Source organism: Phyllobates terribilis, unplaced genomic scaffold (assembly GCF_046119375.1).
Source record: "Phyllobates terribilis strain yellow unplaced genomic scaffold, ASM4611937v1 Scaffold_5__5_contigs__length_657084704, whole genome shotgun sequence".
Lineage (NCBI taxonomy): Eukaryota > Metazoa > Chordata > Amphibia > Anura > Dendrobatidae > Phyllobates > Phyllobates terribilis.
The window spans coordinates 291,554,330-291,572,700 of NW_027362765.1; the positions used below are offsets into that span (position 1 = coordinate 291,554,330).

Consider the following 18,371-nt stretch of genomic DNA (forward strand, 5'->3'; position numbering starts at 1 on the left):
GTCCCAATAGTGGAAATCAGAGTAACTTGATCTCTTTCATTTAACACTTTGAATACCACCATCACCTGTAATTGAGGCGTTTAAAAGGAGATACAGTGACACAAAGCAGGCCCAATAATAAAATAACACAAGTGCGCACTTATTTTTATAAAAAAATAAAATTATTAGAAGCATTAAATAAGATACATATATTGGGTATTATTTTAAGATACATACATTGGGTAGCATTTTTTTTCAGCAAAATAAAACTGAATATAAGTTAAAAACTTGTAAATGTATCAAAACATAACACAAAGTACAGTTTGTCCCACAAAACAAAAATCTCATACAGCAACGTCAAATAAAAAAGGATAAATAAAAAAAAATTTGTTCTGTGCACTACTTTTCTTTTCTTGGATTCTGACAACATGCAAGTATAGGGGGTGAAAGATCAAGACCTAGTTCATCCAATCTGAAGAGTTCAAGTGCTGGGAAGACTCCTGTTCTGTGAAATGTTAGGAAAAACTGTCACCTCCTGGTGAATTCTCTCATGTTTTAGTTGAACAGATTTCTGGGTAAAACTTTTTCCGCATACCAAACACGGAAATGGTCTCTCTCCTGTGTGAATTCTCTGATGTTTAACAAGAGCTGATTTCTTGGCAAAGCATTTAACACATTCTGAACATGTGAATGGCTTCTCTCCGGTGTGGATTCTCTGATGCTTAACAAGACCTGATTTTAGAGCAAAACGTTTACTGCACTCTGAACATGGAAATGGCTTCTCCCCTGTGTGACTTCTATGATGCTTAACCAGATCTGATTTCTGGGTGAAAGATTTTCCACATTCAGGACATGAAAATGGCCTCTCTCCTGTGTGAATTCTCTGATGTTTAATGAGATCGGATTTCTTGGTAAAACGTTTCTCACATTCCGAACATGAAAACGGCTTCTCTCCTGTGTGAATTTTCTGATGTTTATAAAGATCTGATTTCTGAGTAAAACGTTTTCCACATTCTGAACATGCAAACGGCCTTTCCCCTGTGTGACTTCTATGATGTTTGACAAGATCTGATTTCTGGGTAAATGATTTTCCACATTCAGGACATGAAAATGGCTTCTCCCCTGTGTGAACCCAATAATGGTTAACCAAACCATATTTCTTGGTGAAACATTTTCCACATTTGGAACATGAAAATGGCTTCTTTCCAGTATGGATGATCTGATGTTGAACTAAATTTGATTTCTTAGTAAAACATTTCCCACATTCTGAACATGAAAACAGCTTTTCACCTTTATGAATTTTCTTATGTTCTACACGACATGATTTCTTGGAAAAATCGTGGCCAAAATCCAAACATGAAAATGGTTTCTCTCCTGTGTGAATTTTTTGATGTTCAGCAAGACCTGATTTCTGCTTACAATATTTCCTACATTGTGAACATCGTAAATGTATCTCTTCTGTGTGAGTTTTCTGATCTAATCTGTTTTTAAACCATTTCCCACACCCTGAACATAGATAAAGATTATTTTGATTTTCTTCACAGTTTGTGGTGGAAAAGAGACTTTGTCCCAAGTCTTTGCTGTGGCCATCTGGAAAGGAGGAGAGTAGCTTTATTTACTCATATTTCATTCATAAAGCTTCAAATACTGTACATTTTAAGGCGTATCTACATTTTTTAAACTTAATTAGTTTTCAAAGTTATTAATTTTGTAATATACTTCCTTACCCTATTTTGCTTACTTCTTTCATAAGCACTAAGATAAAACGGCTGTTTTAACTGCATAGTTCATGCTCTATCAGAAGATGTTTTCAACTGCTGCTCTAGAAAGGATCTGTACTCAAAACACTGCTCAGAAGGAGCCTTGTTATAAAGCTATGGCTAGCTAGTAATTGTTACAGGGAGAGAAGAGGAGAATCTGATTTTTCTCTGGTATTTTCTTATTTTTACTCACCTGAGCTAATTTCAACAGGAATGTTCTCTTCCTTACACGGCCGATCAGTCCTTAAATTAATTTCTTCTTCTTCCTCAACAATTTTAATTTTAAGATTTAAAAGATCTTCATCCTAATTCCACATGTAAACCAAATAAGAAACTAGATTAATTTATTTTTATGGAAAAAAGAAAGGTTTGTAGTGTCATAAAACCTATATGGAAAAAACAGTCACAGATAGTAGATTATCCTTATCCCACCAGGTAATCGCATTAGGAAGTGATAATGTAACAAGATCTCTCTTCTGTAACCTCCACAGTGCCTTCCAAATCAAGACAGATCCTAAAGGAAACCAAATATCTCTTTACTCTCCCAAGAACTGTTAACTGTTAGATGCCTTTAGAAATACAATGGTGTGAAAAGGTGTTTGCCCCTTCCTGATTTCTTATTCTTTTGCATGTGTGTAATATTTAAATGTTTCAGATCACAAAACAAATTTAAATATTAGTCAAAAATAACACGAGTAAATGTAAAATGCAGTTTTTAAATGAAGGTCTTTATTATTAAGGGAAAAAGTAATCCAAACCAGTTATTAGGTTTAGGGGACAATCACTTCTTCACACAGGACCCTGTAGGTTTGGATTTCTTTTTCCCTTAATAATAAAGACTTTAATTTAAAAACTGCATTTTGTGCTTACTTGCATTATCTTGGTCTAAAGTTTTAATTAAATTTTAATTTTTTCTGTGATCTGAAACATTTAAATGTGACAAACATGCAAAAGAATAAGAAATCAGGAAGAGGGAAAACACTTTTCCACACCACTGTATGTATAAAAAATGTGTAAGTATTACACTCTTATTTACAGAGTAGAACTTCAAGGGGTTGTCTCAGCTCAGTAAAGGGAATCTGACAGGTCATTTTTTGTACTCTACTAAAAGTATCCTGAAATAGGACTTGGGCAGCCATTTCAGAATATGTAATTTTTATTGATGCATGTTACCTCGTTGTGTTGCCCCTGAAAATTTATAGTTGCGTGCCGACTAGTCAAACTTATGCTAATGCCAAATGGAAATTCATCCCTTCACAAGCCCATAATCCCCCCACCCCTCTGAGACGGTGTCAGGCTGCTGTATGCCCGCGGATCCTAGGACTGGCCATCTGCTCTCCTGACCTAATCGTGACAGCTGCATAGAAATACATGCAGTCACCCGTGCCGGCTAGCCAAGGGTATGTAAATGCCAAATGAATATTCACCCCTTCCCTCGCCCAAAACCCCTCCCAATCCTCTGCGCCGACGTCACTGATTGGGTGCAGTCAGATTGCCATATTACTAGCCCGAGGATTGCAACGCAATCCTCGGACTGGCTGTCTGCTCTCCTGACCTCAGCGTGACAGCATGTATTTCTATGCAGCAGTCACGCTTAGGTCAGGAGAGCAGACGGACCATTTTATACGGATCCCCATAGACTTTAATGGTAGAGTCTGATCCGTATAATGGATGAGAATAGGGCATGATCTGAGTCTCATGAATTGGAGACACTGATCCGTTTTTAAAACTGATGTGTTCATGGATCATGTTGCCATCTCCTGAGAGATACTTCAGACCACCGCCTCATGGCAGTCTGTTGTATACATCATATAGAATGAACTGAGACTCTGCTGTACACATTGGGTGACAGCAGTTCTATGCCACTATGTCAATGCTGCCAGTATAAGGAGACTGTAGCATCATGGGAAATGTAGTCTGCTTTAGGAGAATCAAATCAGAGGGGAAGAAAGAGTCGGGATGGCAGATATTTCATTTGATGTGCTATGCCTGAATTAGCAAACACAATAGCCTATACATTATTCTTCAATAAAATCCTATATTGCACAAAAAATCCTGAATTGCTTCTTTAAGAAACCTTAGTAGTGTTCATAATAAATTACACTTAGTTAAGGCATAGGTTAAATTTCTCTATGTTCACTGAAGTAATATGTAACTTATGGGGCCACTGGGCATTAGTAACTAGAATGTAGAGACCCAACCTCTATAGCTTAGATTAGTAGATTAGAGTAAGTCTTAGGCCATAAATCTAGTATGGCTAATAAAAGTCTAGTGGCTGCACATTATACAAAGAGCCACCTGTAGTGTAGCAGGCGATTTAGCAGGGAAGACATACCCATTAACATCAGGTAAAACATACCCATTAAAATTAATCTACCAGAGATAAGTGTCACTGAAGGAACCCCTCTCAGTGTCCAGTCACCCCAAGCCTTTGGTGAAGAGACAGCTTCCCATTCAGGTTACAGCTCTGCATGTAAACTGGAGGAAAAGGTTTGACCACCGATGATTACTATGCAAAGGGTTTTACATGCCCAAGGTAAGCACTTAAATGGCAGCATGTGTGCCTGTTTAGGTGCAGACCATTACTCTACACCTGGAGACAGGAAAATATGGTGGAGATATTAGAGGAGGAATGGTGCTTCTTGCCTTTACCTGCTTGATCAGATTCTGTTGTAAAGGGTTAAAGGAAACCTGTCAGCAGGATTTTGCTAAGTAAACTACAGGTGTTGTCATGTTGGGTCTGCTGCACTGATTAATATGATACCTGAGGTGAAGAAGTCCTTCTTGTGGTTCTTGCGTAATCAGTGTTTGCAGTTTTGAGTTAATGATATGCCCATGCTCCGGCGCAGGAATGTAGGCATGGTCTTATCCTGGTGCTCTAGACCAGATCAGCAAGATAATACCTGCCCACAGGCCTCCCCGAAGCACATGTAGGGTACGGATTTCTTCACCTGAGGTATCTGTTATGATCTGCAACAAGTACTAAGGAAATAAAGTGGAAAGCTGTCCCTACAGTAAGACTAAGCTGAATCCCTACAATGTAGCGGGCTGCCTGTTCCTTGCGAACAGACCCGCCTTAGTCCTCAGCTAGTCTGAACGAAGACCTATAGCATAAAGGAAGGGGTCCCTAAAAGAACTAAGGACTGGAACAAAAATGGGACACCTCCTAAACAGAGAAGTTGTTGCAGAACACAAAAAGATAAACTGACAAAAAAGTACTAGAGGTCCCAGAAGGACCAAGCAAACTGACAGAAATAGGCACCGAAGCACCAGGCTAGCAAAACAGTCAAACACTGAAGTCCAGCACAGCCAAAAGGCCGGAGCTGGAATATAAAGGCAGATGGTACGTGACTACAAAACACAAGATGGAAAAAACAAACAGGAGGGTTCTAACAGTATCATTATAATCAGTGAAGCAGCCCCAAAATGACACTGCCTGTAGTTTACTTAGCAAAATTCTGCTGACAGGCTCCCTTTGATAATAAAATGAAGACTGCCTGAAACTTAACTTTCAAGCAATCAATCAATACATTTGTGTTCTATAAATCAGATTACGTTATAAAAGTGTATCGCCTGTCCATTTATTGGGGTTTGGACAAACAACCGTGTGTTTGTAAGTCAAAAAATATAATATAACAGTGGAGATAACCAGGTTGCTGAAGTAAGAAGAAACTGCTATCCACTCTTGCCTATCTGATCTAATACCAGAGATACCAGGGGAACTGATGTAAGATTAGGCTGCTCACACTGCTGTCCACTCTGTCTATTTTAGCCAATACTGGCGATTATGGACATCTCTGGTTTGATTTCTTTGTTTGTGTGGATTGGATGGGTTGTTACTGACATCTGGTGAGAATATCATGTCAATAGCACGTTTGGAAATATATTTACTTAGAAAATTGGTGACGTGTTCAATACTTATTTCACCCGCTGTATATACCATGTAGTGTCAAAGTAGCTCCATGTAACAGCAGCAAAACTTTCAACCATACATCTTCACAGCATAGTTGCTTGAGTGTTTCCATAATCTCCCACAGACCTAAATGGAAAGGTCTACTGCCATTAATTTAATCAAATCAGCCTATGCTGACCAATTTTGTTCAGTTAGAAGGGGTCATAGAGTCCGATTGCCCCCATAGAAGGTCCCACTAGATTCAGTGAGTGCACTTTGAACAAATGATCCACACTGACGTTAGCTCCATCTACCTGATGATCCTGTGGGACACTGTGATTTTGTTCTTCTGGACAATCCTGGGAATACAGAGGGCTGGGACTTCTCGGTTGATTTGTCCAACTGGATCCATCTGTAGGAAACTCATTATTTACATGTGATTGTCACAGCCAAGATTGCTTACAATAAAGGGGATCATCATCTGTCACAAAGAGCGGCCACAGATTTTCCTTATAGTGAACAATTGGGACACTTCCTTTCCAGGAAAGGGACATTCAAAAATAGATGTTCCCCAAGATATGAAGGATTGTTGTCATGTAAAATGATTTGTATCAGGATATATTGCGTTTTCTCATTGCCAATCACAGAACCAAATCTAAGGAATTAAAAGTGTCAAAAACGAGTATAGTGCCCAACATTCTTTTTAAATATAACTTCTACTAAAAAGTCAGATGAACCGCTAACCAGGTCACAATTCAAACGCCCTGCCAAATCAAAAACCCGATGCCTGTGACGACCCTCCCAAGCTAATACCAGAAAAGAAATGAAAAAGACCACCTATCCATGTTCTCCCCTCAAGAAGTGACCAAAGATTGTAAAAATGGATACAACCACGGTTAGAGGGGCTTAATTGTTTCACTAAAGTGTCTTCAACCAATCAATTAAATGCATTTGTTTTTTTAATCTTGAGAAAAATGCTTGTCAGGTGCTGAAATTTGTTGACAATAAAAAAATATTTAATTACTCACTTGAAGACACTTTACTCCAGAAGTACAGTCCCTTCAACCATGGTTTTATCCACTTCTACAATTTCTCCTGCAGATTTCTCTACAGTCAAAAAGCAGCAACTGGCTATTATACCTTTACAGGGGTTATACCTTTACACAACAATTCCAAGCGTGTCACCCTACAGATGCTCTTTGTGTACCACTCTAGCTCATCTTTAGTGATCAAAGATTAACATCCTCTGTAAAGTGTCTCCAAGTCATTTCCTATGCTGCACCAATTATTTGGAATGCACTATCCCAGACATAATTTTCAACATTCATGGTTTTAAGGGTGCTCCTAAAAATATTTTAAGATTATCACATTCCCTAATCCAACTACTTTGTTTGCCTCATCCTCCTCTTTATTAATCACTAGAACCTGATCTCTTCATCCAACTTTAACCCTTCCCCTGCACACATTTGTTCTTACACCAGAGACTACTACTCATACATACTTTATGTTTACTACCTTAGTTTTCAGAAAAGGTGGTTGGACCACTGAGAAAAATAATCACTGTTACCTCTCATGTCCCCCCTATTTTACTTTCATTATTAAATTGTGGTATAGTTTGTAGCTCTGCTGGTATGGTTTCATCTTTGCTGTGAGTGATGGCTCAACGCCCTATGGGATATAGCGTATGTTGGACTGTCAGCGTTGTGAGTGACAGTCCATCCAATCTGTTGCTGGGGCATGCTGGGCTGTCAGCATTTTGATTGACAGCCCTTTTGCTCAATCTGGCATAGTCTGCGGGCGTTTCCCCAGTTGTCTCCCATCCTTGGTGATTTTCTAACTATTCTAGATGTTTGAAATTCAGTGTCAGCTGAAGCTTAGCTATGTTTGGTGTGTGCTTAGCTCTGTATCTGATTGCGTCTTTCCCTGATCTCGTTGCCGGACCTAGGATTTGTATTGACCATTCGTGTTGATTATCCCTTCTGCTCTTGACGTTCTCTGACTGCAGGCACCTGACCCCGGACTTTGCTTCTGATTATTGGTTTTTCTTATTCCCTTGTCTTGACTTACCCTACTGTTACCCGACCACGCCTTTGTCTTGCCCCTCTGTACCAGGAGCCCTCCTGGTAACTGACCTTGGATCTCCTGACTACTCGGCCTCACAGCTACCCCGAGAGTAGTAACTCAGCGTCACATCTGCTATGTCAGATTTTTGTTTGCAAACATTCCTTCCAAAATGTAGAATACTGTACAAATCCCACCCAAACAGACTGATTGTTGAAGTACCCTTTGAATTTGTGACAGCAAAGTATTAGTTTAAGGGTGTGCATATTTATGGAACCACATTGTTTTAGCTCTTTTTCTTTTTGGAACCGAAAATATTTCAGTTTCTCAATGGATTTGTACAGATTGTGGGTGACATTAAAAGTGGAAAAAAAATTTGAAATTATTCTTTTTCATGATTTTTTCACATTATAAAAACCTGGCATTTTAACAGGGGTGTGTAGACTTTTTGTATTCACTTTAATTCCGTGCAGATAAAAGAACTCACATAAAAAGTAGGAGTCTTTATTAAATATCCAGTAAAATCCAAACAACACTTATAGCTTGAAATAATATATAAAAACACTGAAATGGGCAACAAAAGTCCACTGATCACACAATAAGAAATGCTGAGATCCTAGAGTGCCATATTCACTTATTGGTACATCAAATAGATAATGGGAAATCGTATCCTTAGGTGAAGTGGTTAACCATCATACAGCTTTAACCCATGTGATAGTTGATGTTGGTCACCAAAAGAATATGGCTCCGAATCATTAAGACTGGTATTTTGTATACCAATCTTAAAGGGACTCTGTCAGTAAGATCAACGCCTCTAAACCATCTATATTGGCATGTAGATCATAGTAAGCTGAATAAAATGATACCTTGATATCTGCGATCCGATGTCTTATTCCAGAGAAATGCACATTTTTCTTCTTTGTAAAGAAGCTGATAAGATGTATGGGCCAGACACTGATCTGCATGAGAATCTGCATCCAGAGCTTATTTTATATGAAAAAAAATAGTCACCAGTGTGAGACATGTAGATCAAGAGAGCAGACTGCCAGTCATTACATGTCTCATACTGGTAGCGCCCGCTTTCATTTAAAATAATCTCTGGAGGTAGATTTTCAGGGAGACTTGTGTACAGCCTATAAATCTTAACAGCTAATTAACAGATTAAGAAAAATGTGAATATCTCTGGCATACAGTGGTGGCCAAAAGTATTGGCACCCCTGCAATTCTGTCAGATAATACTCAGTTTCTTCCTGAAAATGATTGCAATCACAAATTCTTTGGTATTATTATCTTCATTTAATTTGCTTGCAAGGAAAAAACACAAAAGAGAATGAAGCAAAAATCAAATCATTGATCATTTCACACAAAACTCCAAAAATGGGCCAGACAAAAGTATTGGCACCCTCAGCCTAATACTTGGTTGCACAACCTTTAGCCAAAATAACTGCGAACAACCGCTTCCGGTAACCATCAATGAGTTTCTTACAATGCTCTGCTGGAATTGTAGACCATTCTTCTTTGGCAAACTGCTCCAGGTCCCTGATATTTGAAGGGTGCCTTCTCCAAACTGCCATTTTGAGATCTCTCCACAGGTTTTCTATGGGATTCAGGTCTGGACTCATTGCTGGCCACCTTAGAAGTCTCCAGTGCTTTCTCTCAAACCATTTTATAGTGCTTTTGGAAGTGTGTTTTGGGTCATTGTCCTGCTGGAAGACCCATGGCCTCTGAGGGAGACCCAGCTTTCTCACACTGGGCCCTACATTATGCTGCAAAATTTGTTGGTAGTCTTCAGACTTCATAATGCCATGCACACGGTCAAGCAGTCCAGTGCCAGAGGCAGCAAAGCAACCCCAAAACATCAGGGAACCTCCGCCATGTTTGACTGTAGGGACCGTGTTCTTTTCTTTGAATTCCTCTTTTTTTTTCCTGTACACTCTATGTTGATGCTTTTTCCCAAAAAGCTCTACTTTTGTCTCATCTGACCAGAGAACATTCTTCCAAAACGTTTTAGGCTTTCTCAGGTAAGTTTTGACAAACTCTAGCCTGGCTTTTTTATGTCTCGGGGTAAGAAGTGGGGTCTTCCTGGGTATCCTACCATACAGTCCCTTTTCATTCAGACGCCGACGGATAGTACGTGTTGACACTATTGTACCCTCGGACTGCAGGGCAGCTTGAACTTGTTTGGATGTTAGTCGAGGTTCTTTATCCACCATCCGCACAATCTTGCGTTGAAATCTCTCGTCAATTTTTCTTTTCCGTCCACATCTAGGGAGGTTAGCCACAGTGCCATGGGCTTTAAACTTCTTGATGACACTGCGCACGGAAGACACAGGAACATTCAGGTCTTTGGAGATGGACTTGTAGCCTTGAGATTGCTCATGCCTCCTCACAATTTGGTTTCTCAAGTCCTCAGACAGTTCTTTGGTCTTCTTTCTTTTCTCCATGCTCAATGTGGTACACACAAGGACACAGGACAGAGGTTGAGTCAACTTTAATCCATGTTAACTGGCTGCAAGTGTGATTTAGTTATTGCCAACACCCGTTAGGTGCCACAGGTAAGTTACAGGTGCTGTTAATTACACGAATTAGAGAAGCATCACATGATTTTTCAAACAGTGCCAATACTTTTGTCCACCCCCTTTTTTAGGTTTGGTGTGGAATTATATCCAATTTGGCTTTAGGACAATTCTTTTTGTGTTTTTTCATTGAAGACAAATTAAATGAAGATAATAATACCAAAGAATTTGTGATTGCAATCATTTTCAGGAAGAAACTGAGTATTATCTGACAGAATTGCAGGGATGCCAATACTTTTGGCCACCACTGTAAGACATCGGATCACCGATATCGAGGTGTCCCTTTATTCAGCATCCAGTGCCCTACATGCTCATATAGAAGGCCTAAGAGGGTTGATCCTACTGTTTGGCCACTCACAGTCTGAACTTACCCAAAATGTTCAAAAAGTGAGTGGAGCTGGGCAGGTCTGGCCAAAAGTCACAACATTCTTGCGTAACTTGAGTTGCAAACATTTTTTTTGATGTATCAAGCAGTTTTACACCACAATTGTAGTGAAAACTGCGAGATGAAATTGCCCCTGCGTCATTATACAAAAGCTAGGAACGCCACATGGAAGGACATATTGACTACAACGAATATACTGAAAAAAAATGAGCAGTCCCTATATGGTGTCCCTGCCTAAAAGCTAAGCTACTGCTCAAAAATGGTAGTCTTGGCTCTCTGTCTTCTGGTACATTTATACCTTTATAATTTTGGTTCATTGGAGGAACATTTTTTATTTAGATCAGTGGATCCTGAGTGCTCAGGTATCAGAATAATGACAGCTGCATTGTTGTTTGGATTTAAGGGAAGTTTTACCTTTTTTTCAGCCTGTTTGCTTGTCAGTGTAGATAACATGACAGGCTGAGCTCAGTAATTGGCTGCAGTGGTCACGTGTAATGTAGTTGTGACTTCACTGCTGCAGCTTCTAAGCAAAGACTGAGAGATGTTCCTGGAGCAGCAGATGGTGAGTAACAGCTCATTTTAATAATTTAACTTAGCGCAAGGCTGAACAAACGTATTCCTAGAAATCCCCATTAACGGATATTTAAGAAAGATTGTGATTTAATAAGGGCCCACTCTGTGAATTAGTACTTGTTACTAGTGCTTTTACTGAGGTATTCATTATTATCTCAGAAAAGAACCATTAATTGGTAACATTGCACGCATTCTTAACCCAAATTGTATCACTCTCCCATGTAGAGACCTCTCAAACCGAATCCCACTTTACACTGAAGCTTCCTCTTACCCGGTGATGTTGGTGGCTGGTGGTCGTTCATCATGATGTCCCTGTACAGACTCTTGTGTCCGTCTATATACTCCCACTCCTCCATGGAGAAATGGACAGTGACATCCTGACACCTTATAGGAACCTGACACACAATGATACATCATCATCCAGACACATCAACCCTTGTGTTCCTGTATAATGTCCCAGTATTCCCAGCAGCGCTCACCTCTCCAGTCAGCAGCTCAATCATCTTGTTGATGAGTTCCAGGATCTTCTGATCATTGTACTCATGTATAAAAGAGAGAAGTGGAGGCTCCATGATGGGGCTCTGGGTCCTGCTCCATTCTCCCGACACATGAGAACATCTGCTGGAGGTCATGCAATTTTCGGGAATCTTCTTCACTACTGTGTAGTCCTGTGCATGCAGGGATATACTGCTAAATATCTCAATATACATCTCCAGAATCCCACACTTCTGTAGTTATGTCCCTGTTATTTAAGTAGTCAAAAAAGATGTAATGTGGCATCATTCCCTGATTTTCTTACCTCTCCTGTTAGCAGGTAGATGATCTCCAGGCTGAGGTTTAATAACTTCGTCTTGCTTCTTTCTTTATCCATCCTAAGTGCGTCTTGCAGGGAATGAACATATATTTTATAAGGCGGAAACTTAAATGTAAAAAGGATACATAGTGCTGAGTATGCAATGTATAAAAGTCAAGTTGTAATACACTTTTCTGAATGTTAGGAAAAGGTACAGGACCCTTATATCTGAATGTTAGGAAAAGGTACACGACCCTTATAATGAATATAAGTAAGAATTACATTTCGGACCCACATCTATTACAACCTGATAATGGGGCTGCCTGTCACATACACACCCGATAATGAGGCTGCCTGTCATATGCACAGAACACCATTGCCTTATTTTTGATGGATTTTCAGTATGGAAACCTAATATCAATGTATAAAATATAGGACAGTGCAGTCTCTCTGTATACCTGGGGGTAGTGTAGCCGCTGAAATATAAGTGACAGGGGAGGTCTATATACATGGGTGAAAACAAGCATCTACAGTGGCTTGTGAACATATTCACTCCCTTGGCATTTTTCGTGGTTTGCTACCTCATAACTTAGAATTTCACTGTTTTGTTTGAGGGTTTGCATCAGTTCATGTAATGAACATACCTACAACTGTGAACATTTGGTTTTCTTTTGGTTGTGAACAAACAACAAATAGAACAAAATAACTGAAAACTTCAGTGTGCATAACTATTCACCCCCCTTAAGTCAGTACTTTGTAGAGCCTCCTTTTGCAGCAATTATAGCTGCAAGTCGCTTTGGATAAGTCTCTATGAACTTTCCACATCTTACCACTGGGATTTTTGCCTATTCCTCAAGGCAAATTTGCTCGAGCTCCTTCAAGTTAGATATTTTCTTCTTGAGAACAGCAATCTACAAGTCTGACCACAGAGTCTCAATTGGACTAAGGTCTGGGCTTTGACTAGGTCAGTCCAATACATTTACACGTTTCCCCTTAAACTACTCAAGTGTTGCTTTAGCAGTATGCTTTGGGTCATTGACTTGCTCGAAGGTGAACCTCCATCCCAGTCTCAAATCACTGACAGACTGAAACAGGTTTTACTCATGAATATCCCTGTATTTCGCCCCATTCATCTTCCCATCGACTCTATTTTCCCTGTCCCTGCTGCCGAAAAACATCTCCACGGCATGATGCTGCCACCACGTTTCACTGTGGTGATGGTATTCTTTGCGTGAGGAGCTGTGTTGGTTTGGCACCAGACATAGCTTTTACCTTGGTGGCCAAAAAGTTCGAGTTTGGTCTCATCTGACCACAGCACCTTCCTCCACACATTTGGGGAGTCTCTCACATGTCTTTTGGCAAACTCAAAACAGGTCTCAGTACTGCCTGATTCATTCCCTCCTTGACCGGGCTGAGGTTTTTGGTGGGCGGCTCTGTCTTGGCAGGTTTTTTGTGGTACTGTGTTCTTTCCATTTTATAATAATGGATTTGATGGTGCTCTGGGGGGATCATCAAAGATTGGGATTTTTTTTTTAATTTTTTATAACCCAACCCTGACTTGTACTTCTCAAAAACTTTGTCCCTGACTTGTTTAGAGATCTCCTTGGTCTTCATGATGTTGTTTGGTTAGTGGTGCCTTTTGCTTAATGGTGTTGCAGCCTCTGTGGCCTTTCAGAAAAGGTGTCTATATACTGACAGACCATGTGTCTAAGGGCTTCATACCAAAAAGGTTCAATACTAGTGTTAAGCGAGTATGTTCTATTAACCCTTTCGCCGAGTATGCTCGGGCCGAGCTTCGAGTATTTATAGCTGCTCGGTTATATGGTTGAATCGCTCCCGTGAGCATGATTTGCAACTGTTTGACAGCTTTATTACATGTGAGGAATGTCTATTTTTTACACATTCCTCACATGTAATAAAATTGTCAAACAGTCGCAAATCATGCACACGGGAGCGATTCAAGCATATCACCGAGCAGCTGTAAATACTCGGAGCTCGGCCCGAGCATACTCGCTCAACACTATTCAATACATATACATATTGCAATTTTTAGTTATTTGATCCCATAAATTCAATTTATGCCTATATTTTTATCAATTATTTACAATTTGGGATAACCAAACATGAACCCTCACAAACAAATCCTAAAACTTAACTTTTATTATGAATTAAAATAGTGGGGTAATACTAAACATGAAACATTCTGTCCCTATATTGCCTAAACGATTCTAATATAGTGTAGAGACGATTGCCCAAATATCACTTAGTGACACCCCAGGGTGTCATTATAAGGCAGATAGGACATTTTTATAGCTAGCTATAGTCCCATCCCCTCATGACGCTGCATCTGTGGTGAAACATGTAGTTATAGTGTCACTAAGTGATATTTAGACAATCGCCTCTACACTATATTAGAATCATGTTTAGTATTACCCCACTATTTTAATTCATAATAAAAGTTAAGTTTTAGGATTTGTTTGTAGGACGAGAGGTGGGCAGCGGAGCGGTCCTGTATGCGGGGGGGGGGTGTGGTGTGTAGGAGTCCTGTAGGCGAGGGGGCAGCCCGAAGAGTTCTGTATGCGAGGGGGGCTGCAAGTAAAGACAGAATCAGAGGCATCTTGTATATAAGGGGACTGCAAAGAGATCCTTTATATATAAAGAAAAACAAAGTTATTCTGTATATATGGGGAGCAGTGGCGTGTTGTACTATAAGGGGCAGGGGAGGCCTTTAAACGGGTGAGAACAAGCATCCTGTATATAAGGTGACATCAGAGGGTTGATGTAAATGGGGCAGTAGAGAGGTACTGCATACAAGGGGGCAGTAGAGAGGTACTGCATACAAGGGGGCAGTAGAGAGGTACTGCATACAAGGGGGCAGTAGAGAGGTACTGCATACAAGGGGGCAGTAGAGAGGTACTGCATACAAGGGGGCAGTAGAGAGGCACTGCATACAAGGGGGCAGTAGAGAGGCACTGCATACAAGGGGGCAGTAGAGAGGCACTGCATACAAGGGGGCAGGAGAGAGGCACTGCATATAAGGGGGCAGGAGAGAAGTACTGCATATAACTGGGCAGGAGAGAGGTACTGCATATAACGGGGCAGTAGAGAGGTACTGTATATAAAGGGGCAGGAGAGAAATATTTTATATAAGGGGGCAGGAGAGAGGTACTGCATATAAGGAGGCAGAGAAGGCAAAATAAATATATATATATACACACACTCAGCTATATGCAGGCATGCACCCATGATATGAATGCATATGGCTACATAATGACACAGACAGGAGCCGTACCTACCACATCCAGCACTAATTCGCTAGAAGCTAAATTGCACAGGGTAAAGGACCTTTCGTTGATGTCATGACCATGTGATCAGTCACGTGTGTGGGAGGAGCCAGCCTGTGCAGCTGGAGGAGGAGGAGAGCCATGTAGTGGACGGCAGGCAGGATGCCATGAGGCTTGCTAGAGCTTGTGGTGATAGGTAGAGCAGTAATACGCGCCTGCAGCTCAGGCCACTGACAGTATTCATTACCAGACAGCAGGGGCGCCATTACTACAGACAGGTGGCATTATGTACTTTGCTCATGCTACCCATCTCATTCATCTGAATAGGGCTTGTAAGAGTCCTGGCACAGGCTGCCTATATGTCCACAACCAGGATGCCTTGTGTGTAAATGGTGGTCAGGGCTGCACCATAAGGCCTCACATGCTTTTACCCCCAATTGCTCTGCTTTTGTAATACAGTATTGGGATAAACAGTGAAACACTTCTAGAAATGTGTCTCAATGCTGATGGGCAGTCCGGCTTTCTGGTGATCTGGATCATTCGCCTTGGTGGATCCTATTAAACGTGTGTCCGCACAGGTATGGTACAATGGCCGCAGGCAGACCCTGCCATTTACAGCTATCCAGTGACAGCATGTTTCAGGCTGGCTGGGCTCGTTTTGGGTCTCATCGGCAGCGGAACACTGTCATATACCCCCAGTGAGCCATTCAGGGTTCCGGCTCTTGTGCCGGATCGGTCCTGAACGGCCCCCCACTGTGTCTCACTTGTTAAGAACAGTCGGGGTGCGGTTGGTGTAAAACATTGACCAATGTCACTCAATAGGACTGTTTAGATGTCTGTGAAAAAAATCACAGCATGCACTATTCTCTTCCGTATCTCGGATGAGAGTCACTCACCTATACAAGTCTACAAGTGCACAAAAAAATTGGATCCCACACAAAGCCACCATATAACATCCCTATCACACATACATTGCAATTCTTTAACATAGGAAACTGTTTTTGTTCTTGTCGATTTTAATTACTGATGAATAAAAATGGATGCCATACAGGTGAACCATCTTCTGTTTATTGTGCATGAAAATCTGACAATTTTTTATTCCTTGGTGTGAACCTAGCCTCAGACTGGGACCACACAGAACACTGCCCGAAACTCTGCCTAATGCAATAGCTAATTGTCACAAAACCCTGACTGCGCAGTCAGCTGCAGTGTGTGGACGTACCCTAATCAAATTCTGGACTGAAAAAGGGTGGAGGAAATTAGAAAACTCAGGCTATGTGCCCACAATGCAGAAATGCTCAGGATTTTTCCTGAGCGTTTCTGCATCTCCCTGGCAGAAAAAAAATGCATGCGGATTGTACATGCGTTTTTCCAGCAAGGGACATGCGAATGTGAAGCATTCTTCACTTGCATTTCCGCATTTTAGCATCACTTGGAAAGTGCTTGACAACTCGGTCACACTATATAAATCCATGCAAACAGCATGGATTTATATAGTGTGACCCGAGAGAATGGTTAAAAATAAAAAAAATAAACCTATACTTACCTTCTGATGGCCCCCGAGTCTCCTGTGCTGGCTGCTGGCAGCTCGCGGTTCTCTGTACTGAAGGACCTGCCGTCACATGACTGTGACGTTAGCGCAGGTCCTACAGATCTGCCCGCAAGCACAGAGAAGGAGTCCAGGGGCCGTCGGAAGGTGAATATAATCTTTATTTTTTATTGTATTCTTTTTTTTACAGCTTTTAATGGTACCTGGGTGTGGAGGAGAGTCTCCTGCCCTCCATACCTGGGTACCATCCGCACATTAGAACGCGCCAATTACGCAAGTACAGATGCAGCCTTGCGGAATTGGCGCATTCAATGGCGGCGAAAACGCAGTGCTTCCGCAAAATTAATGGACATGCTGCGGATTTTTGAGCGCAGCATAAACGCTGCGGAAAAATCCGCAGCATGGGCATTGAAAGTGCGGAATTGCATTGGAGACCATGGGGGAAGGTTTACCAAGCGTTTCCGCTGCGGAAATTCCGCAGCGTAAACGCTTAAAAAACGCATCGTGGGCACACAGCCTTACCCTTTGCTGCTACTGCATTCAGCTACAATTTTTCTGTCCAAAGTGACTTGTCTGTGTAGGGCATTTGTCCCAGACAGCAGGCAGTCCAGGGTGTCTCCCAGGTGGCTGCATTTGGTGACCCCCTCAGCCGTAAGTGTAAAACTCCGACTCCCAGCTTTCAATAGTACTTGTGTCTTTCTGGCACAAGTACAATTGAAGCCCTGACTGCACTTCCAGGTTAGGGCGATGTCACGCTGGTGACGTCATTCCTGCGCTGCATAGGATGAGAAGATGGCTATAAGGTAAGTATGATAAGAGATCATATGGGCAGAGGGCGGGGGCAATGTGTTAAGAGGCAGCGAAGTCGGGGGGGGGGGATGTGTGAATAGACAGTATGAGCAGGGGGGAGGAAATGTGTAAAGAGACCGTATGGGCAAGGGGGAGAAGAAATATGTAAAGGAAGGGAGAGGAAAAGTGTGAAGAGGCAGTATGGATGGGGGAATATGTGCAGAGACAGTATAAGGGCTCTTTCACACGTCAGTGTCTCCGGTACGGGTGATGACAGTTTCCACACATACTGGAGACACTGACACACACAGACCCATTCAAATGAATAGTCTGTGCACATCTCAGTGTGTTTTCACGGACCATGTGCTCCGCACGGGGACAAGTCCGTTTTTTTGCGGATACACAGTACGCAAAACGTACTACACGGATGACATCCGTGTGTCATCCGCGTGACACTACAGTTAGCGCTCTTCCCAAGCGCCCGGTGCTGAACGCTGCCCTCATCATGGTTCCTGCCTGCGCTGTGATCAGCACCAGCAGGGACAATGATGAGAGTAGTAGTGTCTGCTCCCGGTGTCCCCACCTGTAAATATAAGAATAAAATATTAAAATCCATGTACTCACCTCTCCTAGGTGTCCCCCGCTGTAATCCATGTGACCGCTGCTGCAGAGGAGCCGGGGAGAATGAGCGGCTCCGAAGCTGCGCTCAGTGAGTGACAAGACACCGCTC

The 18,371-nt window shown here is 41.6% G+C and overlaps 1 protein-coding gene across 2 annotated transcripts; it reads right to left on the reverse strand.

Moving 5' to 3' along the window:
* Positions 1 to 216: 216 nt before the first annotated feature.
* Positions 217 to 15,421, reverse strand: LOC141272998 (uncharacterized). Of its 2 annotated transcripts, none has more exons than XM_073684269.1 (7): positions 15,312 to 15,387; positions 12,026 to 12,108; positions 11,706 to 11,894; positions 11,498 to 11,621; positions 5,946 to 6,043; positions 1,933 to 2,044; positions 217 to 1,569 (listed from the first exon to the last, which is right to left on the reverse strand). In XM_073684269.1, exons 2-7 carry the CDS (start codon positions 12,095 to 12,097, stop codon positions 461 to 463), a joined length of 1,704 nt encoding a protein of 567 aa, XP_073540370.1. In that variant the 5' UTR covers positions 12,098 to 12,108; positions 15,312 to 15,387; the 3' UTR covers positions 217 to 460. The 2 variants fall into 2 exon arrangements, with proteins under 2 accessions (XP_073540370.1, XP_073540369.1); XM_073684268.1 differs by having other exon boundaries at positions 219 to 1,569; positions 15,316 to 15,421.
* Positions 15,422 to 18,371: the final 2,950 nt, after the last annotated feature.